Raw genomic sequence first — 25,391 nt, 5'->3', positions numbered from 1 at the left:
CCTTGCCCTTGATGAGGGAATTCCCCATGTGACCAGCCCTATCTCCACGGATTGTCCTTGGAGGAAGCAACCAGCACACGCTTGTGGTTTTTAATGCATGTACAGTTGAAGAGCAATAAAATGAACATCCTTATCCCAAGCACTCGTGTTAAGAACGAGGGTGTTGTAAATGCTTTCGCAGGCCCTTCCTCTCCGCAGAGGTCAGGAGTCCTCAGGTCTGCGTTTACTATGCTCTCGGTTCTCTTTCTAGCGCTGCTCTGTACTTACGAACTCCTAAACAAGACATTGTCTACTTTTGTCTACTTTTGCATTTGGGGGTAAGCCTGACATAAAAGCGGGCTTCCTGCTTTTCCCCTTCCAGGTGACGGTGGTGAAAGTCACCTCTGTTGCTGTGACGTGACAAAAATACCATCGCTTAGTCACCCATTTTCCGATTAACAGACATGGAGGTGGTTTCCAGAATTTTGCCACCGTAAAGAGTGCTGCTTGGGATATTCATGAGCCTCTTTTCTGCTCTGGTCAAGAGCTTCTTTCCCCAGGAGCGCAACTGCTAGGACGTCCGTCAGGAACCATATCTTCCCCTTTGCCAGATTGTTCCTCGTGCACCCCTTCCAACAACGGTGGTAGTTGCTGTTGATCCATGTCCTGTTTTTGCCATATCTAGGAGGCCAAGGGATGCTTAGAACCCCCTTCCCCATCTCAACTTCTCCCTGACCCTGCTCCCAATGTTATACTCAGCAGGGTCTTTGGCTGATCTGGGTTTTCCTGTTCTTCCCAAAGCAAGTTAGTGTGATTCTCCAAACCTTTATTGAGCACCTACTCTACTAGGTGTAGAGTTGAGGGGATACTGAGGGGAGTAAGGCATTTGCTCTTAAGACACTCACGAGAGGGCGCCTGGGTGGCTCAGTGGGTTAAGCCGCTGCCTTCGGCTCAGGTCATGATCTCGGGGTCCTCGGATCGAGTCCCGCATCGGGCTCTCTGCTCAGCAGGGAGCCTGCTTCCCTCTCTCTCTCTCTCTCTGCCTGCCTCTCTGTCTACTTGTGATCTCTCTCTGTCAAATAAATAAATAAAATCTTTAAAAAAAAAAAAGACACTCACGAGACACAGGGAGTCAGCCCAGGGGCACAGATATCTGGCACATTAACACGTCCCTCCCCGGCCTATCCTGGGGAATCCCTCCCTCCTCCTACCCACTCTGCAGTTCTCCGCTGGGTGCTCTGGAAAACAGGCAAAGCTCTCTTCAGAGCACCCATACTCCTATATCCCATTATCTGTTGGACAGCTCCTCCTGGCTTTCTTCATGGACCTTAAATTCTAACGAGTAGAAGTCAGGGACACAGCTGACCATCTCACCATGCACGGACAGTCCTCACAACAAGGAATGATCAGGTCTAAAGCATCAGTCATGCTGAGGCTGAAGAATCCCTAGTGCTTTAAAGTCCTCCCCAAATCACCTCCTCCTCCTGCTGCCCTGTCTCATCAAGGAAGGGCACCTGCCTTCACCCAGCTCCTCAGCCTAGGGAGATGGGAGTCCCAAGGCTCGGTCTTCCTTTGCTGCCCACAATCCGTTGAATCAGTCCTGACGATTCAACTTTCCAAAGCTCTTGCCAACACCTCTCTTCTCCCCTTTCCTGGCTACCCTTGCTCAAGCCCCCTTCATTTCTTTTGTGGACTATACAGAACTACTGCCCCCTCCCCGCCCCCACACACAGCATGGCCTCCCACTTCCAGTCTGACCTCTAGTCATACTGCCTCCAGAGCTGTCTGTCAGGGTTATGACGTTTCCCATTCAAAGGCCATTAAACCCTCCCTTTTTGTTCAAGTTCCACATATGCTACAGTGAAAAGGTAATACCTGAGCCAAACACAGGGTCCTTTCTATCTGTCCCCTGTCTTTCCCTTCAGCTTCGGAAGGCGCTCCATGCCTCAGGCACATGAGTCTTCTCTCCCTCCACAAACACCTCCCACTGTTGCCCCTCTGTCTTGGTTGATCCTGTGTCCAGAAGCCGGGTGCTTGGCTGCCATTTATGATGGCTGAATTCCACTTAACTTCCAAAGCCCAACCCCGATGTTCCTTCCTTTTTAAGACTTCCCAATCCCTCCATTAGAGTTAATCCCTCCTGGTGACATAATTTCAATTTTTATCAGTCTGTCTGGAATGAGGCTTGGGTGTGTGTCTCCATTGCTAGAGTGGGAAGGTCTGGAGGTCAGGAGCCGAGGCCTTACCATTTTTGTGTCCCTGAAGTCAAAGCCACTAGGCTGATTGTTGTGGGTAGAACTCTGGTTCCCAAAAAGATACGTTTAATCCTAACTCCTGGTACCCAAGAGTCTGACCTTACCGGCAACTAGGGTCTTTGCAGATGTAATCAGGTTAAAATGAAGTATGTCTATCTGACTGTATTCGGTGGGCCACATGTAATGACTGATGTTTTTCTCAGAAGAGGGGAATTTGGACGCAGACATGGACACACAGGGAGGAGTCCTTGTGATGGCAGAGGCGGAGATTGGACTAAGACAACTGAAAGCCAGGGAACTTGGAATTGCCAGTAACCACCAGAAGCTAGGAAGAAGCAAGGAGCGATTCGCTTCTCCTCTAGAGCCCGTGGAGGCAGCGTGTCTCTGCCCATAGCTTGAACTTGAACTTCTAGCCTCCAAAACTGTGAAAAAAATACATTTTTGTTGTTTTAAGCCACTCATTTGTGGCACTTTGCTACAAAGCCCCAGGAAACTGTTGCATTGACAGTACCTGGCACATGGAAAAAGCCTAGTAAATCTGTAATGCCTGCCCTCAAAGAACTTTGGGGGCTTTAATATGCACTTAATTTAATTTTCCTTACTTCTAGAATCATCCTCATACCAACCTTCCATGTCTTTGGGTTTTTATATCCATAGAGAGGCTGCCGGATTTTGGACTTAGAGCTATTTGACTGTCCCCTGGCTTCAGGAAGTGTCCCTAGAACGACCAGGCATCACATGACTTAGTAGGAGTATTTTTCTTCCTAAGTTGAGGTGCCTCTACCGACAAACCTTGGAAAGAGTATTCCCTAGGTCCTCAGGGAGACAACAGGCTCCCTCTCCCTCTGCCTACTACTCCCTTGTGTTGTGCTCTCTCTCTCTCTCTCTCTCTCGGTCAAATGAATAAATAAAATCTTAAAAAAACAAAACGAAACAAAAAACTTTCTGGGGCCCTTGTCAACCTTAACACTGCTCACCCCAGTGCCGTCAACACTCAACGATTGACTCATTTGATTCCCACAGTCTGGAAGGAAGCAAAATATCATTATTTCCACTACATAGATGAGGAAACAAAAGTGATCTGTCCCAAGTCATATGGCATCTAAATGGCAGAATCCGAACTCAAAGCCACGTCTTCAGGCTCCCAGTCCAGCCCTCATTCCTTAAACCTCCCTTCTCACTGCCTAGGCCAAGAAGAAAGGTTCCCTGGAGGAGGGGGCCTTTTTGGGAAGGAGATCCCTTGGCTGTGTGTCTGTGTTTCCAGGCTTCTGCTCAGCAGGGGGCTTGCTCATCCCTGTGAGCTCTCGGAGCTGGAGGGCACCCTGGAGACCATCAGTCCTGCATCAGTGCCAAAGGGAGGCCAGGCTGGGGAGCAAGGCCAGGGTGCCGGCAGTTCTGTCTCCCCTCCTTCTCCTCCTCCCGGTGCCTGGGGATGCATCTCATCCCTCTCAGAGCTGGAGCTGCTGCTGCTAACCTCGCAGTTCTGGTCCATCAGGGGAGATAAGATTCTCTGCACTCAGTGACTGGCCGTCTCTCAGCCCATCTGAGACTGGTTCCTGGGTAGAAAGCCCCTGGCCCCCACCAGCCCAGCTGCACACGTGAAGGGAGCCAGATGGTGCTGGTGTTGCCTGAGAGGCCTTCAGAATTCAGTCCCGGTTATCCGTGCTCATTCCTTCCAGGGGAAAAGCTGAGCTTCCTCTGCCCAGTTACACAGCCTGCCGCGCCTGCCCAAAGACCAGCGTCAGCAAAGCCAGGACAGTGCCTTCCACATCGCTGTGTTTTCAGAACTATGGGCACTCGAGTGGTAGCTGACCTTCATCTGAGGCTCTCATCTAGGGAGAGGCTGGCTTTGCACGGGGCGCGTTTTGTAGTTTTATCTGCGGCACAGAGAAAGCACTGCCCGGCTCCTCTCCTGGGGCCTCTTAGGGGCGGCGGGCCGGGATGGGGCTGCAGGCCGGGAGGCGCTCGACGCCCCGGACCCCAGATGACGGTACCTGCTCCCACTCTCCCGCTCGGCTTCCGCTCTTGGGTTACTCCGGGCTAAGGCGCTTTACCCGCAGCGAGCTCGGCACGACCCCGATCGTTGGGTTGGGTCCCCGCCCGCCGCCCCCCTCCCGGCACTCCGTTCCGCCCCCGGAGAGAGGAGGCGGCCCAGGGCCGAGCTGGTCCAACTGGTTCTAAGCAGGAAGTCCCCCGCCCTCGCCGCCGGCGGCCGATCGACCCCGCGCGGACCCGGGAGTCCGTCGGTCCGTCCGGGGGGCCTGCCCGACAGCTAGCCGGCGCTCGCGGGCTCGCAGTGGGGCCGGCCGGGGCGGAGATCAATGCGGCTGGGCGCGGGCCGCCCACAGCCTGGAGGCCGCTCCGCGCGGCGAGTGCGCGCGCGGGGGGCCGGGCGGGCTGAGATAAGCCGCCATGTGACCTTACCTGGGCCGGGCGGCGGGGGAGGGGCGCGCAGGTGAGGCGGCGGCCGCCCGGCCCTGCACGCGCACACGGCGGCCGCGGGCTCGGCGGCGGCATGGCTGGCGGCAGGAAGGACTGGTCCGCGCTGTCCAGGTGAGCACCGCGGCCCGCCGGGCAGCCGCACCCGGCTCCTCTCTGCTGCCGCGGCGTCGGCCCCCTTCCGCTCCCGGAGCCGGGCTCCGAGCCTGGGTCCTGCTGCTCCTGCGGCTCCTCAAGCCGGGACGCCGGGCGGGGGTGCGTGCGGGGCGCGGGGCAGCCATTGGGGCCAAACTGGGGAACTCTTAGGTGACAGGGCCCGGGGCGGGAGGGGGCATTCTCGCTCCCCCACGGTTTCCTTTCCTCCCCTCCGGAACTGAGGCCACACACGGGGTGTTTGGGGGAGGCTGGTCCCCGGCCTGGAGAGCCCCCCCCCACATGACCCCCCGTAGGGTGGCGGGGACATTTGAGGGGACTGGGGAGGTGTTCAAGAGTTACCGCCAAGCCTCCCCTTGCTGCCACTTTCTCTGGTAGGGACTAGGAGAGCCGGCCTCTGGGGAGGTGTCCCTCAGCCCCTCTTGGGGCCGAGGGGTGGGGACAGCACTCTCTTTGGAGGGTCAAAAGAACGGGGATCAGTGAATAGAGACCACTGGGCAGCAGATCCTTTTCCCACTCATGAGGCTCAGATTCTGAGTGTGGCATTTTGGGGTGGTGTCTGGACTCGGTGACCTCACGATAGTTGCTGTCCCCCTCTGTGCTTCAGTCTTTTTTTGTTTTTTGTTGGCTGGTCTGTCAGAGGGTCAGGACACTGGGTATCTTATCCCTGTCCGCTGGACATCCTGTCAGGGTTGGATAAGACTGGGATGTTGGGGGTTGTCCTGGAGGCAGCACCTCTCACTGTGGCCGGTGACCCCTGGTGACTCCTCCTGTAGATATCCTGCACCTCTCCTTGGAAGTGTTCACACCAGCGTCTTCGTCCTATCCCCCACGGTCCCTGCCATCCGCACCCATCTTGCCCTTGAAGAAACTGAGGCCTGCGTAGTAGCTCCGAGCTGGATTCTCTCTGCAGGGGCAGACCAGCACCCTCCCCAGGCCTTCCCCATGAATGTGGCTTTCAGGCATTCTCCAGTGTTCTAGGATCTCCTTCCCCTCCCTCCAGAAGGGTTCTAGAGCTTCTCTAGTGTCTCAGGCTCATCCTTCCCAGGGCTAGGGGGTCCACCTCCTCAGATCCTCAGGACCTCCCATTGCTCTGAAGCACAGTTGCCTAGTAACCCCCCATGTTGGGGGGGGGGCAAGGGCTCTAGAGAGGGGATAAGGTAAGCCCCGAGAATGGAAGGAACTCAGTGCCCTGGGAGAAGGAACCTAGGCTGCCCCAGAGGTTGGACACACCCCAGGGAAGGTCTGTGCTGAGGGTGGGGTTTGGGGGTCCAGACCTTGGACTCTGCACGTGGGTCAGTGTGCATGGGGGTTGATGTGGGAGCGTCTTTGCTCCTAGCTGTGGGCATATCTGTGCCTGCGGACGTGTGCTTGCATGGGTGCGTGCAGGTGTACGTGTGGGCTAGCATGTTTCTGGCCCATGTGGTGTGGAGACGTCTGTGTGGGTAGATGCTTATGTTGCTGAATTTGGGCTGTAGAAGTCTGAGTATGTTTGGTGTGAATGTTTATTGAAGACCTCGGTGTAGTGTATTGGGTGAAAAATGCAAACCACACACTCCTTCGGCAGGAGCTCACTGGCTGGTGGGATGTGTGTGGTTTTGTGTCTGAGAGCGTGCCTGGATCCGTATAGGGTGTGTGTGGTGGGTGGGCGGCTGGAGCACGGGAGCTTTAAAAATGGGAGCAGGGTCTGGTCTTAGCTTGTCCACTGCTCAGATGGACATGGGGCTGCTGGGGTGGGGCTGCGTTCCCACGGGATGTCCAGGGTAATGCCAGGCACACCCTGGGGAACCAGTCCTGCCACTGGAGCCCCTGGCCTGCCCTCCCTGCCGGCCCCAGCCCTCGCAGAGCCCCGTGGGCAGACACAGCTGCTCCCAATAGTCCTTCTGAGGAGGCACCTGGAGCAGGGGGCCGCTCCCGCTTTGCTCCCCGGCAGAACAACAAGCCTCGGCGGGCAGGAGGGAAAGGGCTGTGAGTCACTGTCAACCGAGTCTCCCAGGCTGGGGAGGACTGTGATGAGGGTGTGACCGGTGTGGCTCCAGGCAGGGTCCAGGTGGGAGCGGAGGGCCAGCCTGGCACCCGTCCTTGGTGTAGTATCGTAGACATACAGAGGCTCCAGCCCTGGAACGGGGGCGGTGGTGAGCTGGCTGGCAGGGTGCCTTTGCTCAGTGGCCTTGTCCTTTCCTTGCTGGGCTGGCCCGGTGACGGGTGAGGCTGGGCTGGGCCTGTCTGCAGGGGGTGAGGGGTGGGTCTGAGAGTGCCTGGGACTGAGTCGCCAGTGGTTAATCATTTCCCGGCCTGGGCCTGGAGCCGCCCTCCCACCTCCCAGCTTGGCTCTCCGTCCTCCCCGGACACCTCTCCCTAGCCCATTAGGGCTGAAAGGGACTTTAGTGACTCTGCATGGTGACCCTTCCTTGTGCAGAAGGGCAGCCTGAGACCTGTTTTCCAGAGGGGTTGAAGACTGGGTCAAGGTCATACAGCCTGTCAAGCTCCCGTCTGCTCTTTACTTCAAAGAGTTGCCAGTCCTGCTCCTTGAGGCCCAGGGTTCCACTGATGTTTCTGGGGCCGCCTTCCCACCCTTCCCCTACTTTAACCAGAGCAGCTGAGCCTTGATCTGTTTTTCAGAGCTTGGTTTGAGGTCTCCCTCAGGGAGGTTCTTCCTTAGATCTAACTTCTTTTTCTCTCTGTTTAGCCGCTGATAGCAGCGGTGTGAGTGCAGTACTGGGGAGGATAGTGGCCCAACATGAAGGCGAAGAGAGGGATGTTGTCCCCGGATGAAGGCCAGGTGGTGGAGGAAGGGATTGTCAGGAAGGAGGGAGTGGTGGGGTGGCTGCCTAGGGCTATGGCCTCAGCTGGGACTCCCAGGTGGTGGGACCCAGGTTCCATTCTGGGCCTGGTTCTGGTCAGTGTGTTGGCCACAGGCTTCCCCAAACCTCTGCTCTCCCAGGCTGCACCGTGAGCTCTGGCTTGCCCTGGGCTGGGGAATCCTACGCGGTCAGAGGCCCTCCTAGGCTCCTCTGTGCCTTCCTCTGAACATACACTGATGGGCTGTGGCGAAGGTGGGGCCTCACTCTGGCTTAGGGGCAGCCCTCCTTGGACCTCTTTTCTGGCATCTGGTATTGTGGTTAAGGGTCTGGGCTTTTGAGAAGCTGACCTGGGATGGAATCTCACTTTTTGCTTTTGATTAGTTGTGCTATCTTGGGAAAGTTGTTCACCCCAGTGACCTTCCATTTCCTCATTAGTGAAATGGGGGTAACAACCCCCTTACCTCACGGGGTCGTTGTGAGGTTTAATGTCCATGTTATTTATAAAGTACTTAGAACGGGGTCTAGCATTATAGTAAGCACTTAGGTGTTAGTCACTTCTTGATTCCTTTCTTTATTGATTTATTATTATTTACCACATTCAACAAATACTTGTGTGCTACTGAATGTTAAGCACCGTTCTAACGCCCTTACTTATCATACATACATATATTTATTTATTTTAAAGATTTTATTTATTTGTTTGATAGAGATCACAAGTAGACAGAGAGGCAGGCAGAGAGAGAGAAGGAAGCAGGCTCTCTGCCGAGCAGAGAGCCCGATGCGGGGCTCAATCCCAGGTGGGATCATGACCTGAGCTGAAGGCAGAGGCTTTAACCCACTGAGCCACCCAGGTGCCCCTATCATATATTTATTATTGGGGTTTCAACAGCTGCACCTGCTGAGGTCCCTCCTGGGGACTGACCCTTGCCTCCTGCTCCCAGTTCTGTCCATTTCCTCATCTTATAAGCAAGAGTTATTGGCAGTAACCTTTCTTCCCCTGCCCCCGGGTGTGGTGGTGGTCAAGGTGGTGGAGGTGAGTGACTCATGTTCTGCTAGGGGTTGAAGGCAGCCCCATGATTCTGGAAGAGCTGGGGAGTGAACTGTGGGGTCCTGGCATAAAGCTGGTGGGCCTGCAGGGACACCTGGGTCCCACCTCCTGCAGTTCCAGCCCTGAAGACGTCTTAGGGCTAGGGCTGGCCTGGGGAGCGAGTGGGGGGGGGGGGGTGAGTCATTTCTGAGGAGACCAGGCTCTGGCAGATCACTCTCCATATATGGCCGCCCTGGAGATAAACAAATAAGCTGCTTCCCCCCAGGGCTGAGAGGAGTGTGTGTGGGAACGGGGTTGCTCAGGACCGAGGAATCCTGGAGGCTCCAGCCCAGCCCAGCTGGGTGTGGCCAGGAGAGAGGAGCTTCCGGCTTTGTGGGGGCCCTTTCCCCAGTGGATGGATCCCTCAACTCTGGAGGGCAAGAGCTGGCCCTGAACTGGACATCGGGGGCAAGAGTAAGTCCAGAGAAGGAGAGCTGAGAACATGGCTTCAGATGGAAACCAGTAGAAGCTGGTGTTTATTTCCAGGTGTGATGGAGAAGGGCTCCGGTCAGAGCTCCATTAGCTTTGACCACAGAAGTAATTAATTAATTTAAAGATTTTATTTATTTATTTTTAAAAAGATTTATTTTATTTATTTATTTGACAGACAGAGATCACAAGTAGGCAGAGAGGCCGGCAGAGAGAGGAGGAAGCAGGCTCCCTGCTAAGCAGAGAGCCCGATGCGGGGCTCGATCCCAGGACCCTGGGATCATGACCTGAGCCAAAGGCAGAGGCTTTAACCCACTGAGCCACCCAGGTGCCCCGAGATTTTATTTATTTATTAGAGAGCGAGAGAGCACAAGCAGGGGGAGTGGCAGAGGCAGAGGGAGAAGCAGACTCCCCACGAAGCAAGGAGCCCAAGGTTGGACTCAATCCCGGGAACCTGGGATCACGACCCGAGCCAAAGGCCCAGGCTTAACCGACTGAGTCACCCAGGCGTCCCTGACCACAGAGTTTAAACATGATTCTCATGGGCCTTCACATGAGCCCTGTGAGCTCTGTGTATTTGAAGATGGGTCATTGATTCACTCCCTCATTCACCCACACAAACTGATGATCTCTCATGAGCCAGCATAGCTGAGGAGGGGGCACACATCAGAGCCTGGCTCGGAACAGATGGGCACGTTGTCTCTGGGGGAGCTCAGGATTTGTCCCCCCTTCATGCTTGTCCTCGTCAAGAGAGAGGTTTCGCGATTCCGGGAGGAGGAGAGCCCTCACGTCTGAAAGTTGACAGTCACACTGGTTCCTTCCACAGTCGCTTGCATGCGAGGTGCCATAGTGGATGCTGGGGATGAGAGATGCCCTCTCCTGTGGTCTCTCTCCCTGGAGGACCACATCTTCACACTTCATTTTCAGATGTCTCATATCCTCTCCACTCTCCTTCATCTGCCTGTCTTTATTTTTTATTTCTTTATTTTTTTAAGATTTTATTTATTTATTTGATGGATAGAGATCACAAGTAGGCAGAGAGGCAGGCAGAGAGAGAGGAAGGGAAGCAGGCTCCCTGAGCAGAGAGCCTGATGCGGGGCTCGATCCCAGGACTCTGGGATCATGACCTGAGCCTAAGGCAGAGGCTTAACCCACTGAGCCACCCAGGCGCCCCCATTTGCCCGTCTTTAAAAAGAAAACAAAACTTGATGTAATTTATATACAGTAGACACACATCGTGTCTACTGTATATAAATTATACCTCAATTAAAAAACCATTCCTTGAGTTCACATTGCACTGTAGCTACTGTCCCGTTTCATTTGCTTTTCTTCTTCCAAAGACCTGTTGGTCCTCACCGGTTCCTCCTTCCACCATTCTCCCTTTGCTAGTCCAGCCTGGCTCTGGCCCCAGCCCTCTAGCTGCTCTCCTGGGGACCAGCACCTCTGTGCTCACTACTCTGTGCTGGTCTCTCCCCGACCCCCCTCGCCCAGGTGGTCTTGGACAGGACCTCGTTCCTCCCTCCAGGTTCACACTCTGCCCTGGCTTTCCTCCGGTCTCCCTGGCTCAGGGCCTTGGTCTCCTTTGCACCTATGTCCTCTCTCACCCTGAACAGCCAGAAAGGGAACTTTTCCTCCCCCCACCCCCACTGGCAGCTGACATTTCCCCAAACTGCCTCCCTCCCTACCATCTTTCCCATTTCACTAACAGCACCAGGAATTGCTCAGGCCAAAAATCTAGGAGTTTTCCTTCTTTCTTCTCTTAGTCTCTGCCTTCATCCACATCCAGCCCATCTGCAAGTCCCCTTGGCTCTATCTTCAAGATGTGTCCCCAGTCCATCCCTCTTTCCTTCTCTGTGTCACCACCACAGTTCAGGCCAGCAAAGCTCTCACCTGGGCCATGACAGGAGCCTCCTAACAGGGACCCCTGTATCCTCTCTCCCCCTGCCACCCTCAATTCTTCTTCCATCAGTGGCCGGAGAGATTAAATAATAATAGTAACAAATTCTATCATGTCACTCCTCCATGTAAAGCTACCCAGTGGCTCTCTGGCACACTTGATAAAACCCAGATCCTTTCCCTGGTCCATGAGGCCCTTTCCTCTGGCCTCTCCTCGCTAAGTTCTCTGTGAGCCTCACTGGGGCTCCGGCTCCTCCTTGCCCTGAACACCCAGCTGTCACACCCAGTGCTTAACCCGTGCTGTGCCCTCCTCCCGGGACACCCTGCCACCAGATCCAGCTCCTCAGAGCTCTCAGAGAGGCCTCCCCTCCCCGTCACCTTCTCTCATGTTACCCCTTACCTGGTTCTGTTGTCCTCCTGTCACTTCCTGACATTGTTTGGTTCATGCGCTCATTTCCTGGCTCACTGACCACACCCCCTGACCCCTGCACTCGGTGCTCCTGGGGATGGAGGTGGGGGGAAGAGCCTGCTGGCCTCTTCTGCTGTGCCCCCATCCCTGGGACTATGTCTGGCACGAAGTCGGTGCTCAAAAAAATATTTGTTCGGTGAAGGTTGGATAAATGTGATGTTGGGCTTAGAAAAACAGATTGGAGCCATTGTGTGGTGTATCCTCTACATTTACAGAAGGAAAACTTCGAAGAGGAAAGCCAGGGATGTCCACAAGGGCAGTGGAGTAGGCTGCCTTATGAGAGGCTGCCTGGAGAACCTTTCCTTGGAGGCTCCAGAGATGCATTTCTTTTTTTTTTTTTTTTTTTTTTTAAAGATTTTATTTATTATTTATTTGACAGAGAGAGATCACAAGTAGACAGAGAGGCAGGCAGGTGGAGAGAGAGAGAGAGAGGGAAGCAGGCTCCCTGTCGAGCAGAGAGCCCGATGCGGGACTCGATCCCAGGACCCTGAGATCATGACCTGAGCCGAAGGCAGAGGCTTAACCCACTGAGCCACCCAGGCGCCCCCAGAGATGCATTTCATATGCACTTCTGTTTGTGGAATCCATGGGTTTGCATGATTATTTTTTTTTCAGAAACACGTCTGTTCCTTAACTTGAGGCTTGGTTGCAGGCGATACCCCGCAGGAGGGGGAGAGGCACAGGAGGACTGGGGCTGGGCCACAGGACAGGCTGGGAGAGCAGGTTTGACACCTGACGGTGGCAGAGGGAAGGCCTTAAACAGCAACTCTGGGAGGAAGAGGCCTTTTCCAGACACTGCCTTTCTGTAGGGCTCCAGGTAGTCCTGGGAGAGTCCCAGGAAAGCTCCGGGGAGGGCTTGCTCTGCTGTCTCTCCCGTTGTGCTATTCCCAGCCCAGACCTTGTCCTGGGGTGCTGTGTGAAGCACGTCCTCCTGCCCAACAAACCTCTCACCTCTGTCCTCAGGCTTGGCTGGGCCCTCCCTCCCGCTGGGCCTGCCAGGTCCTCCCCAGCCCCCTGTCACCTCCATTAAAATCCTGTTCACCCACCAGGATCCAACCCAGGGTCAGTCTCGTCTGTGAGACTTTCTGGATGATTTTGGTTCACAGTAACCATTCCCTCTCCTGCAGAGGAATGTCTGGGCTTTGGTTGAGGGACTTATTGGGGGACATGCTTTTTTTTATTTTTTATTTATTTTTTTTTTAAAGATTTTTTTTTATTTATTTGACAGAAATCACAAGTAGGCAGAGAGGCAGACAGAGAGAGAGAGGAGGAAGCAGGCTCCCCGCTGAGCAGAAAGCCCGATGCGGGGCTTGAACCCAGGACCTGGGATCATGACCTGAGCCAAAGGCAGCGGCTTAACCCACTGAGCCACGCAGGCGCCCCGGGGGACATGCTTTTGTTTCTTGGTAGATAGAGGTATCTTTAGGGCAGGGACTCTGCCTTGTTCTGTGAACCAGCCCCCCCGCCCCGCCCCCGTTCCTGACTTGCTGGTTCATTGCCATTGCTCAGCAATGATGTATTTGGTCTTTGGTTGGGATGGAAGGATGGGTGGATGGAAGGTGGGGTGGGCTGGCAGTGAGGTGGGTGGGAGGATGGCAGGGCAGGTAGCTTAAGGTGATTGGTGGGGAGCGCCTGGGTGGCTCAGTCGGTTGAACGTCTGACTCTTGGTTTCAGCTCAGGTCACGATCTCAGGGTCCTGGGATTGAGCCCTGAGTTGGGCTCCTGCTCAGTATAGAGTCTGCTTGGCCCTTTCACTCCCCCTTTGTCCTTCCCCCTCCTTGCTTGCTTGCAGTCTCTCTCAAATAAGTAAATCTTTAAAAAAATTAAAAAAAAAAAGATGATTAGACAGGGAAATGAGGGGTGACTGAGTTGACAGGTGTTTGGATAGACAGGTGGCTGGGTGGATAGGTAGCGAGTGAGGAAGGAGATGGGCAGGTGGGTGACTGGTTGTGAGAGTGCCTGACTGGTCCTGTGAATGCAGAGTGACAGTGGGGAGGGGGGATAGGAACCCAAAGTAGAGTGTACAGAGTCCCCCTGCTCCCTGACAAGTGAAAGCTGGTTCTAGGACGTGAGAGAGACTCAGAGAGCTCCTGAGAAGGGAGGCCGATACTGGAATCTTTTCTAGGTGTAACTGGTCTTGTTTGTGGGGCTTCCCCTCTGCACAGCTGAGAAACCATGGGCTGCTGGGAAACTCAGGTTTTTCTGTGCTTGTCCATTGGTGGATGTTATCTAAGAATCCAAAAAGAAAAAGGAACTTGTCAAGCGTATCCATCTCCTTCAGACAGAACCATGCCCATCCTCTCATGTTCGTAGCCACCCCCAGAGGGGGAGGCCCCGCATTCCCACTCTGGATTCTAGAGTCAGGTCTAACCCAGTGGTTGTCATCAGCAGTGGTTTTGATGCCTACCACCCCACCTCCCTCCTCCGAGGGACATGACAAAATGAGGAGACATTTTTTGGTTGTCACAGCTTGAGGGGGCTCGTGCTGAGACATTGAGTGGGTAGAGGTCAGGGTGCTGTTCAACCCCTATAATCCAGCACAGCCCCCGCACACGGAGTTACCTGGTTGAGATGTTAGTGATGCGCGGGATGAGAAACCCTGGTCCATGGGGTGCCTGGGTGGCTCAGTGGGTTAAAGCCTCTGCCTTCAGCTCAGGTCATTATCCCAGGGTTCCGGGATCGAGCCCCGCATCGGGCTCTCTGCTCCACAGGGAGCCTGCTTCCTCCCCTCTCTCTCTGCCTGCCTCTCTGCCTACTTGTGATCTCTGTCTGTCAAATAAATAAATAAAATATTTAAAAAAAAAAAAAAAAAACCCCTGGTCCGATCCAAATCCTTTTGGTACCTTTAGCTGAAATTTAATACACATGTAATGTGAATCACAGATGCGAACCACATTTAAAATAGTCCATTTTTTAAAAAAAGATTTTATTTATTTATTTATTTGACTCATGTTCATTAAAAAAAAAAAAGATTTTATTTATTTGCAAGAAGGAAAGAAGGAAAGCACAAATGGGGGGAGCGTCAGAGGCAGAAAGAGAAGCAGGGTCCCCACTAAGCAGGGAGCCTGATGTGGGGCACCTGTCCCAGGACCGTGGGATCGTGACCTGAGCCGAAGGCAGACACTTAACCGACCGAGCCACCCAGGTGCATCTAAAATTGTCAATTTGTCTATAGACGACATACTAAGAAAGTAAAAAGAAACAGGTGATCAGTTTTAATAACATATCTCATTTCCCCAGTATATCCCAAACATTATCATTTTAACGTGTGATCAATATGCAGGATTATAAACGAGATATTTTAGAGTCTGTTCTTTGTATCAGGTCTTGGGGATGCTTGTGTCTCTTATAGCACATGCCGGTTCCAGTGCCCCATAGCCCCCACACACAGCCCAGGCCGAGTGGGTGTTTGCTGTCTTCCCCCAGCGCCACAGGGGTCTGGCTCAGAAATGGGGATCTGTGGGTCTAGGGGTCCAGGAGTCTGGCCTGGGCCACACTGATTGTCCCCCCCTCCCTGCCCTGCAGCCTGGCCAGGCAGTGGACCCTGGAGGATGAGGAGGAGCAGGAGCGCGAGCGCCGGCGGCGACACCGGAACCTGAGCTCTACCACGGATGACGAGGCTCCCAAGCCCGCCCAGAATGGAGACACACCACCTGCCCGGAGGTGCTCGGGTTGGGGAGGGGCGTGGTGCGAGGCGCCGGTTCCCTGTCCCAGGGGACCAGAATGGATGTAGCTGCCCCCAACAGACCACGTATGGCAGGTTTGGCCTGCCTGGTGAATGTGACCTAGGGTCTGAAGATAAGCTCTCAGGTCCTCTCACTCCCCAGACTGTGCTCCGTGCACCAGGCTCCAGCCTCCTTGGAAGCAGAACCCCTTCTGTGGGTTCATACTATCCCTGATGCTTTGCTGGACAGAATCAATTCTTCCAGTGTCTCTGAGCCAGAGGCCTCATTAACCGACTTTACAGCTGCAGAAACACCACAAAGACATGTTAGATACACAGGCCACTTGCTGAGATGGCTTACCCAGGGAGTGGCGGGGTCAACTTTTCCTCTGGCTCTCTCAGGCTCTATGGCTTAACCCTTTCCACCACCCACACTTCCTCCCTGTCCCTCTGACCCTCCATGATTGGCTCCTGAGGGGAGGGACATGGGGGCCACTCTCGCCGTCTGAATTGTAGGACTGTGGGGGAGAGCAGGTTCCCCGTGTGCCAGGGTGGTGGTGAGCAGGGAAGGAGTCTCATTCCGCCCAACGAGCCTGGCTTGCACATTGGGAAGCTGAGGCCCAGTGAATTGACTTTGCCCCAGACCACAGGAAGGGCAAGAAGGTGAGGGAGGAAAAGGATCTCCATTGGCTGGAGGCCAAGGGCTGGATACCTATTGGACGGTCTCCTCATGTTGCTTTTGTTTCCTTGGGTCCCCGAGGGAAGGGACATCTGGGTCGCGCCCCGGGCTGTGCCTGAGCCATGGCCGTCACATGACTACCAGGAGTGCAGGATGGCTTGCCGGAAGCTCCGGGTTCTACTCCCCAGTTCCACAGCTCATTATCTGGGTGACCTTTGACCAGTCTCTGGTCTTGATCTGAGCCCTAAGGGGCGAAGACTGTTTGTATTCCCTTTGAGCTCCAAGACCCAGCATGGGGCCTTACACCTATAAAGAAGTTGTTCCGTGTTTGTTGATTGAGTCTGAATACAGAATAGTTGGACCTTATAGAGGTTTATCAACTTTTTTTTTTTAAGATTTTATTTATTTATTTGACAGACAGAGATCACAATTAGGCAGAGAAGCAGGCAGAGAGAGAGAGGAGGAAGCAGGCTCCCTGCTAAGCAGAGAGCCCGATGCGGGGCTCGATCCCAGGACCCTGGGATCATGACTTGAGCCGAAGGCAGAGGCTTTAAAAACCCACTGAGCCACCCAGGTGCCCCTATCAACTGTTTTTGAAAGCATGGTGTGCTTTGTTCAGATGACTTCCCGGAAACCCCATATGTAAAGCAGGTGAAAGTCATCCTTGCTTAAGGAATAGTTGGGGGGTAGGGGAGGCCAGGGCTCTCTTTGCTTGCCCGCTCTCTGGCAGCCCTGGAAGCTTCTCCATTGGGTCAGGTCATCCCAGGGTCTCTCCCACCTGTGATATCCTCTGATTCTTAACCTCCCACCGCATCTCCCATCTTCTGGCCTAGACTGCCGAGTGTGGAGGAAGCAGAGGCACCCAAGCCACGAACCTCGGCCTCCAAAGATGAGGATGAGGACATCCAGGCCCTCCTCAGGACCCGGCAGGAGCGGAGGCAGAGGCGGCAGGCGGTGGAGGCTGCGCGGGCCCCCAGCCCGCCGGAGACAGAGGAGGGAAGGGATGGCTCTGGCCCAGGGCAGGCCAAGCAGCAGCCTCTCATGCCCAAGAAGGAGGTGGAGCCGCCGCCTCCGCGGAGACTGAGCCGGGAGCGGCGTGGCCCCTGGGCCAGGGAGGAAGAGAGCTCGGCAGCCCAAGAGTCCGAAGGTGGGAAGAAGGAGGCCTCAGAGAAGCCTGCGGTCTCAGAGAAGCACCCCGCTCCAGGGAAGACATTAGTACTTGGAAAGACACTGGTCTCAGAGGAAACCTCCATCTCAGGGAAGGCCGTGGGCCCTGAGAAAACATCTGTGTCAGAGAAAAGAGCCGTCTCAGAGAATAAGTCAATTCTAGAAAAAACAAGTGTGTTGGAGAAGCCGCCAGCCCCCGGGAAGACGTCAGACTCAGAAAGGAGAACAGTTTCTGAGAAAGCATCGCTCTTCGAGAAGTCTCTGGTGTCAGAGAAGACCCTGGCCACCGAGACAAAGCTGGCCCCAGAGAGGGCGGCCGCCCCACGGCAGCCTCAGGCAGGGGAGCAGCCGGCCTCTGGGGGAAGCCAGCACACCTCCACCACCGGGCAGAGTGGAAAGGCCCTCCCCGAGAAGACCCCCCCATCCTCGGCCAAGCTGAGGGATCAGGGGGCACCGGACCCTCCGGCTGTGACTTCCCGCTTCCCGCCCATCACGTTGCAGGTTGGCAGTGCCCCTGCCCCTCCCAGCCCTGCACGTGCCCCTCTCGTCCTGCCCCAGGTGGTCTCTGGCTCCCTTGCTGTTTCCTGTCCTCTCACCATGAGGCCGGCTTGGGCCATTTCCTTTCTCCCTGCCTGCTTCTGGACCCTGTCAGAGTAGACACTAACACAGGGCAGGTGGCTGGCAGCTGAAAAGGGCATCAGCTGTGTGACAGGGACCACCTGCCACCCTGCACCCCGTCCTCATCAAGGGCCTGGATTTTAGGACCCCCGCAGCCTTTCGGGAAGCCTCAGGTCCTTCCAGAAGTTCTGCTGGAAAGCTCTGTCTGGTGGCCTGGCTCCACGGAACTGTATTCACCAGCCCCACAGCAGAGGCGGAGGGGCGGGAGGCAGCTTCCTCCTGTAGCTCCTGGGCTGGGCCAGGCCGCACAGGGTTCCCATGGCGGCTTGGGCTTTGGGCTACCCAGACCTCCTGTGTGACACTCCCCCCCGCTCCATCCAGGTGAAAATCCCCAGCAATGAGGAAGAGCTGGACACACTCTCACCCACCCAGGCCACCTACAGCAGCTGCCTCAAACGCTCCAGCCCCAGGACCATCTCCTTTCGGGTGAGAGCCCAGGGCGCCTTTGTTTCCAGTCCACTGGAGGGCAAGCCAGGGAAATCAGTATTTATTATCCAGGCCTTAGGTTAGATACCGAGTGGATCCTTTGGATAGAGGGGGTTTTGGATTCTCATGGATGGCCAAGAGCCGATGACTTGGATTAACTGAAGGAGAGCAGGTTCATGACCCAGAGGACAGGTGTGGATGAGACTGAGCAGCCCCACCTAGTGGGCAAGGCCAGAGCTGCAGTAAGAGGCACCAGGTGGGTTCAGTGGCAGGGGCCCCCAAGCCCACCTTCATCAGCTCCTGATCTCACCCAGGAGGCTGGCGTAGGGTAGGGGCTGAGAACAGTCCGGCTCTCCTAGAGCTCCCTGCTCTGCCTGTGCTCCCGTACTACAAGTTGTACAAACTGGAGACTCTGATCTCACCTCCTGGTATTTACTCTCGGTTCTTTGGTTCACCAGGTGCCCCAATGTGTGCCAGGCCCTGGGGAGGAAGCTGGAGGCCTGGTGTTGATCAGGGCTGGTCCCCGCCTGGCAGGGCTCATGGGCAGTGGGGAGGCAGGTGGGAAAACAGATGGTTGAGGTGGTGGTGGGGTGGGGCACAGGAAGGACTTCTGACCCAGTCTGGTGGGTGGGGGCAGGTGTCTCCCAGACAAGAGGAAGGCCTTTAATGGAGGTTTAGTTGACAGTTGGAGGAGGAGGAGGAAGTATTTAGAGAGCTGAGCCCATCCCTTCTGGAGGGCCCTGGCCTCCTTGGGATTCTCACTCATCAGAGCCTTTCCTTTTTCTTTCAGATGAGCCCCAGGAAAGACAACTCAGAAACAACCTTAACCCGCAGGTCAGGGGCCTGGTGGCTCTTGCTTTGTCTGATCTGGTCACATTCAGCCTGTGTGTGCTGAGCGTCTGCCGCTTTTCTTCCCAGGCAGGGGCCACGGGGTATCTGAGGGGAAGGTGCCGTCCGCGGCCAGGGCTCCAGATCCTGCAGGGAGCTTAGACTGACACAAGGGGCGGAGGCCCAAGGGGATGGGACGGGGAGGGAAGGGATCAGGGAGAGCTTCTTGGAGGAGGTAGGCTTGGGTGGGGCTCTGAAGGTAGAGGAAGTTGGGGTGGCGAGTGGGAGGAGAGCCTCGGAGGAGGGGGACTATGAAGAGTGCAGGGAAGGGGAAGCCCCTGCTTTAGCGGGCCTGATGTTGGGGGAGGGGGTAGCTGGGAATCCACATGTTCCCTGAGCATCCCTGTGCCCCATAATTTTGATGCAAGTCGCTTAAGGACTGTGTTTGGAAGAAAAGAAACGGAAACAGGGTCTGAGAGGCAGTTGTCCTTATGTATTAGGAATTACCCGCACTTGTGCTATGTCCTTCTGCCCGTACACATTTGCGGAGGCCGGCTGTCCCGGGCGAGGCCTGGGGTGGCGGTGGCAGCAAGGGGGTCCACAGACAAATGAGACACGGCAGCTCACTTCGGACCAGTAAACATGCAGGAGCCCCCCAGGGTGGTGTAGGGACAGGAATGTGTTTCCAGAGTGGCTGCAGCAGCCCAGCCTGCGGGAGGCAGAGGACACGTCCCAGAGCAGTTGACTTCCGAGTGGGACTCAAAACAGAGGGCCTGGCACAAATAAAGGCCCAGAGGGGAAAAGCCTGAGGTATCTGGTCGCTTGGCAGAGATGCCCATGGAGAAAGGGGTTAGAGCGGGGTGGGGGTGGGGAAAAGCTGGTGTCAGAAGGGGAGGCAGGGACCAGACCACGAGAGCCATGTATGCTGTGCCAGGGAGTTTGGTCCCTGCCCTGTGGCCCAAGAGGTTGGAGCTGGAAGGACAGGGTGGGCTTTGTTTGAGGTGGGTGGGATGGTCTGGTGGCAGGAGGGGGAGAACTTGGGGTGGCAGGCGGAGGGAGTGGGGGAAGGTAGTCGCAGTGGTGGGGGAGGTGGGGAGGGAGATCCAGGAGACGTGTGTGAGGTGGATGTGACAGGACGGGGGAGGAATGGCCGATACTCCTGATCCTGGGGGCGTCCCGATGAGTGGGCTGTTTCTAGGGAGGTGAGGAAAGTCCTTGGACTTTTCTAGTAGATTTCCGCCTCAGCCAAGTCACTGGAGTGTCATTCAGCGAGGGAGGCCGTCTTCCCTTTGTCCAGAGGGTGGGTGGGCGCTGCTCAGGCTCCGGGCGGGCTGAAGAAAGAAGTGTCACTGGTCTGATCTGTCCTGCCCTCCCGTCCCGCAGCGCCAGCATGAGGCTCCCGGCTGGCACAGTCAAGTTAGGGGAGAAGCTGGATCGATACCACACAGCGATCCAGGTGGGCAGGGCTCTTGCGGAGGGACCTCGGGACCTGACCGGCCTGTTGGGTGGGGGTCTGGGTGCCTCACCTTCAAGGGTCAGCCGTCTGTATTCTCTGTTTCCAGAGATCGGAATCAGTCAAGTGTCCCGGCTCGTCCCGCACTGAGTTCTTTGTGGCTCCCGTGGGCGTAGCCAGCAAGCGCCACCTCTTTGAGAAGGAGCTGGTAGGCCAGAGCCGAGCAGAACCAGCCTCCAGCCGGAAGGTGAGGGGCTGGGGCCCAGCCAGGTGTCTTTAGGCTGATTAGGCTTGAGGCCTCCGGATGCAGAACCAGACCCTGGCCATACTAGAAAGCTCCATGTTTTCATGGGTGTTTTGGCAGAACCCGCTCTTGACTCGAGTTGTCATTCAGGAACCCGTCTCCTTAGCGGCGCACAAGCAGTCCCTGCGGTGGCGGCGGGTGGGGGCCTTCCCGGGTATATGTGGCCCCGCTGAGTGGATATGGGAGCGAGGCAGAACGGTGTCCTTGGGCCAGGGCGTCGGAAAACGCCCTGCTGTTGCTGGTGGCCGCAGGCCCTGAGGTGCAGGCCTTTCTTTTCAGGAAAACTTGAGGCTCTCAGGGGTTGTGACATCCAGGCTCAACCTGTGGATCAGCAGGACCCAGGAGTCTGGAGATCAGGACCCGCAGGTACATTGTCCCTCCTTGAGATCTTGGGCTGTGGGCCTTTTGTGTTAGAATTACCTGGGTCAGAGAAGGGGCAGCCCTGAGGGAAATGGAGACGTTCCAAGAAGGGAGACCATGTGGAGTGGGGAGGGCTAAGCCTGTCACCAGGAGGCAGGAGAGAGGAGGGGTGGGTCTGGGGTCTTCCCACTCAGGAAGGGGAGGGGCCCACGGATCCTAACCCCCTCTGTAGTCAGCCTTATTCCACCCTCTCCCCCCATGATGTCCCCAACCAGGATCCTCGGAAAGAGTCGGTGGCCACCAAGAGGACCCAGTGGGGAAAGAAAGGAGACTCCTCCCTGGATGTCGAGGTGAGGGGCAGAGAGGGCCTGGCCCTGGGGAGACCCTGCCCCCACTGCCACCCCTCCAACTGCATAGTCCTGGTACCCAGAATGTCCGAAGTTCTGCTGTCAGGCTGGTTTGACCCAACCTCAAGATTACTGGTTGAACCCCTGAGCTGGCTTCTCTTTCCCGCAGCTCCGCAAAGCCCTAGCCCCCTTCAACAAGCAGGTTTGGGACTTCTGACCAGTGTGGGTGTGGGCCTTGGGCCAGGGGATGCCTTCCTGTCCAGAGGCCCCCTTTCCCCCCAGCCCTAGGAGCCTCCTCGCCTTTTCTGACAGACTTCTGCCCCACAGGTGTGATGAGCCGGGCCAGGACACACTCGCAAGTCTGCATCTCGGGGGCCCTCCCTCGGGCCAGGCCCTGCTGCCAGCAGCACCTCTGCTCCCTCTCTGCCTCTGGACCTGGAGCCAGAAGTGTTGGGGAGACTCAAGCCAACTCCTTCCCAGTCTAGCTTCTGGGGGTGGGTGTGCCCTGCCCCCTTCTCGTCCCATGGCAGGCACAGCGGGTCCTGGGACCCAGTGTCAGCACCCTGTGGCCTCCATGTCCTGTCCGGAGGTGGCCTCCAGGCCCTGCTCCCTTGCAGGGGCAGGGCGGTGCTGTCTCCCGGGAACTCTGCGATCTGCTTCTAGCAGGTGCCTCCACATGCCTATGATGTCTCTCCCTCACTGAGGCCTGGAGCTGAGCACCTCAGTCCCTGGGGCCTGCCTCCAGCTTGCTGAGACTGTCCAGGAGCTGCCCTGTGTCTTCCGTGTGCCCCGTCTCCCCGCTTTGTCTGCCTCTCACTTCCTTGGCCTGCTCCTCCGGCCAGGAACTCGGTGCCATTTTGTGCACCCCTTCACCCCCTCTCTGGAAAAGCTGTTCTCAGGAAAGAGCTGATAAACTCCTTCACTCTCAGGTGTGACCAATAAGACCTTAAAAATGGATTCCTACCTGGAGGATTTACTTTCCAGTGGGTTCGTCTACAGGATGTGAGGGAGACTGTTGTGACTGGATTGTGTGTGTGTGGGGGGTCACTTATCATTCTCCCTGCAGCCCCCTCTTGTCCTCACACTGAGGTGGGCTGACACCCTATCCAGCATAGTGACTTGGTGGGGGGCTGGTGGGGGGCAGAACTGCCACGTACAGTGCCACGCTTGCCGCCACGCTTCCCCAGCAGGGTCTCCCAACAGCCCGTCCTCCCCTCCCCCTATGTCGTGGCCCCTGTGAGCTTGGGAAATGCTGAACTTTCTGAGAATTTAGGACAGACCAAGCTCAGTCAGTGTGGTGCCCTGTCAACCCCCTTAATGCTGTAATTTAAAAAAATGTATGTATGTATGTGTGTGTACACATATGTATATATACACTATGTATATATATTACAGATATTTATGTAGTCTCTACTATACAGATATCTACACATATGTACTCCATACTACACACATACTTCTCTATATATCTACATTTTTTCCCCACTTGAACTTGATTAGAATTCTACCTAATTGCTCGGGGAACCAGCCGGGGAGCAGGGAAGAAGTGCAGAACCCTGCCCTCTTCCTCTTTGTCCCCTATCCCCAGGCCATACCTAGAAAACCCCAGGGTTTCTCAGAACATCACCCTTCAGGGTGTCAGCAGGCCTTAGTTCCCCAAGCTTGTGGGTGCCGACATAGCCAGCCAGGGATTACCAGCCTTGTTCCAGCCTATGTGTGAGTGAGGGCTCCAGTCTTGGGTCCTTTGGTCCAGGGGACAGAAGACCCTCAGGGCCCCATCCCTACAGACCTCCCGGGAACCCCAGGCTGGCCCGTCTACAGCTGGTGGGTCTCTTGTGGCTGGTCCTGTGCCTGCACTGAGACTTGGAGGCCCTGCCCTGTACCCCACTAATTCCCCCAAAGGCTGGAGCTCTTGCAAGAGCTCTACCTCCAGAATTTGAGGACAAAACCAGGGGCAGAGGGAAGGGGTGTGATGAGCATTACCCAGAAACTCAAAGGACCTGCTGGGAGCTCAGGGTTCAAACAAGGACCTGGGATTTTGGGATGTGCATGTTCTAAACTTTGGCAAGTTACCTGGCAGGTGAATTTGTTCTGCTGGTAGAACTGTCCTCACATAGACCTTTCTTGGGAGAGGCTCCCAGAAACTCTCCTCCAGAATGGAGGCCTGGTGGGGGACTGAGGGGGGCTGGCTTGGGCCTCGTGTCTGAGAGGTCCTGGCGGCTGCTTCCTCCGGGTGTTGAAACACTTCATGCCCACACAGTGTCCCCGGGGTGACCATCAAGGACAGGCGCCAGGGCAGAGTGTTGGGAGACAGAACCCCATGACTCCCTGTCCTTTGCATTCATGCCTTCCCCCACCGCCCAACATCAAAGAGTACTTGACCTCATTCCTGGCAGGGGGACAGACACCCAACAAGGAGACAACTATGTGCCCAAGATGATTTCAGTGGGTGACAGGTGTGAGGACAAGAGTGCAGCACGCTGATTTCAGGGTGGCTAAGTGAGCAGTGGAGGACTCTTGGGGGGGGGGTGACACTGAGCGTCTTCTGGAGACACAGCAGGTCCCCCTGCCCATATACCCACGGCTCTGCCTGGTCTGCTCTCCTGCCCTAGTGTCCTTGGGGCCCCACACAGGACATGCTCTCCTGTGGGTCCTTGAAGCTGCAAGCAGTGTTCAGCTTATGCTGCTTCCAGTATAACTCCAGGTAAGCACCATCTCTTTGTTTCCTCTTCCCTTCTACCGTTAGCTTGAGGAGGGAGCTCTGTATCTGTTTGCAAGGACCGGGCACCCACGACAGCCTGGGAGCAGCTCTGCCGTGTCAAGGTGTGGCTGCTGGAAAGTGACCTGACTTTCTCCCTGTCTGCCTGCCCCCAGCTTCCCTGAATTAAATCCCTGCTTTAGAACACTTAGTAAAAGCCTCACATGGTCCACGAGTGCCAAGAACCTACTGGATTTTTTTCCGAGGGACCTTTGGTGATTCAGGTGCCCAGGTACCTCTCCTAGGCATCTGTGCAAACAAATCACGTCCTCTTGGAAAGATGGTTGGGTTTACGAGGAACAGTAACCCACTGATAGTGGCTCAAGTGACAGGAAGGTCCAAGATAAGCAAGTCCTGAATTCCAGGAGATTCCAGGCAGGACACAAAGCGAGGCTGGGGTCCTGGTGGGCTAGAGAGGAGAGCGGGACCATCATGCTTTTCTTCCTTTTTTTCCGGGGCAGCCTGGTGGTTCCCTGTTCCTTTGTCAATCTGCACCCTCCACCTGCCCTCCTCTGGCTCCTCTCTGCTGGCCTGCAGTCCCACTCCCCCAGGATGCTGACCAGCAGGCACACGGCCTCTGCTCACCCTGTCGTAGAGCTGCTGGCGGCCTGGAGGGCCACGTGGTGGGAATAAGCCTGGAGGTGGGGAATCAGGCCATTGGGCTCCGAGGCCCTTGGGGACCACGGAGGGGACAGTGTCAGCGGAGTCGATGGGGCAAGAGCATGATAGCGGAGCCGGGGAGCCGCAAGCGGAAATCCCACATTCTCTAGAGAACGGTGGCGGCGGGGGTAACGGAATAGCTCCCGAGGCAGCAGGACCGAGAAGAGAGTCCAGAACTGGGAGGCCTATGGTCAGGCGGAGGGGAGGAGGCTAGGAGAGGGGGAGACTGGCTTCCTTCACCCACAGAGAAACAGACAAGCGTGTGCATCCCTGATGGGCAAGATCTGAAAGGGCCGGTGGGGTTTGGAGCTCAGGGGCACATGGGAAGAGGGGGCCTGGCCCAGAGGAGGAGTGTTGCTTCTCCAGAGGTAGGGGAGGGACCTTGAAGACTCAGAGGCATTGACGGGGAGAGTCAGCTCGGACTTGCTTTCCCCTACCATTTCCATCCTGTATCGACCCCCAGGATGTCCTGGGCACTGTGCTAGGGGCTGTGGACACAGACATGCAAGCCAACCACAACCCCCCTGGGTCCTGGCCTATGGATCTTGCATTCTAG

General features: G+C 55.9%; 1 protein-coding gene across 1 annotated transcript; it reads left to right on the top strand.

Moving 5' to 3' along the window:
• Nucleotides 1–4,471: 4,471 nt before the first annotated feature.
• On the top strand, nt 4,472–22,374 carry LAD1 (ladinin 1). Its single transcript, XM_047705440.1, has 10 exons — nt 4,472–4,787; nt 15,037–15,174; nt 16,688–17,522; nt 18,021–18,125; nt 18,916–18,959; nt 20,337–20,409; nt 20,516–20,653; nt 20,990–21,076; nt 21,346–21,420; nt 21,745–22,374. The coding sequence occupies exons 1-10, from the start codon at nt 4,750–4,752 to the stop codon at nt 21,748–21,750; spliced, it is 1,539 nt and encodes a 512-aa protein (XP_047561396.1). The 5' UTR covers nt 4,472–4,749; the 3' UTR covers nt 21,751–22,374.
• The last annotated feature ends 3,017 nt before the right edge of the window (nt 22,375–25,391 follow it).

The sequence above is a fragment of the Lutra lutra genome, chromosome 15, assembly GCF_902655055.1.
Source record: "Lutra lutra chromosome 15, mLutLut1.2, whole genome shotgun sequence".
In the NCBI taxonomy this organism is placed as follows: domain Eukaryota; kingdom Metazoa; phylum Chordata; class Mammalia; order Carnivora; family Mustelidae; genus Lutra; species Lutra lutra.
Note: the sequence above shows the minus strand (reverse complement) of the source record. Positions and strands in the feature narration are given on the sequence as shown.

What these genes read in the sequence shown, in the direction of transcription:
- LAD1 (XM_047705440.1), top strand. Translation starts at nt 4,750, where the DNA reads ATGGCTGGCGGCAGGAAGGACTGGTCCGCGCTGTCCAG. An exon ending in CCAGGACCATCTCCTTTCGG is followed by an intron (nt 18,126 to 18,915) that starts GTGAGAGCCCAG and finishes TTTTTCTTTCAG; the next exon opens with ATGAGCCCCAGGAAAGACAA. An exon ending in GATACCACACAGCGATCCAG is followed by an intron (nt 20,410 to 20,515) that starts GTGGGCAGGGCT and finishes CTCTGTTTCCAG; the next exon opens with AGATCGGAATCAGTCAAGTG.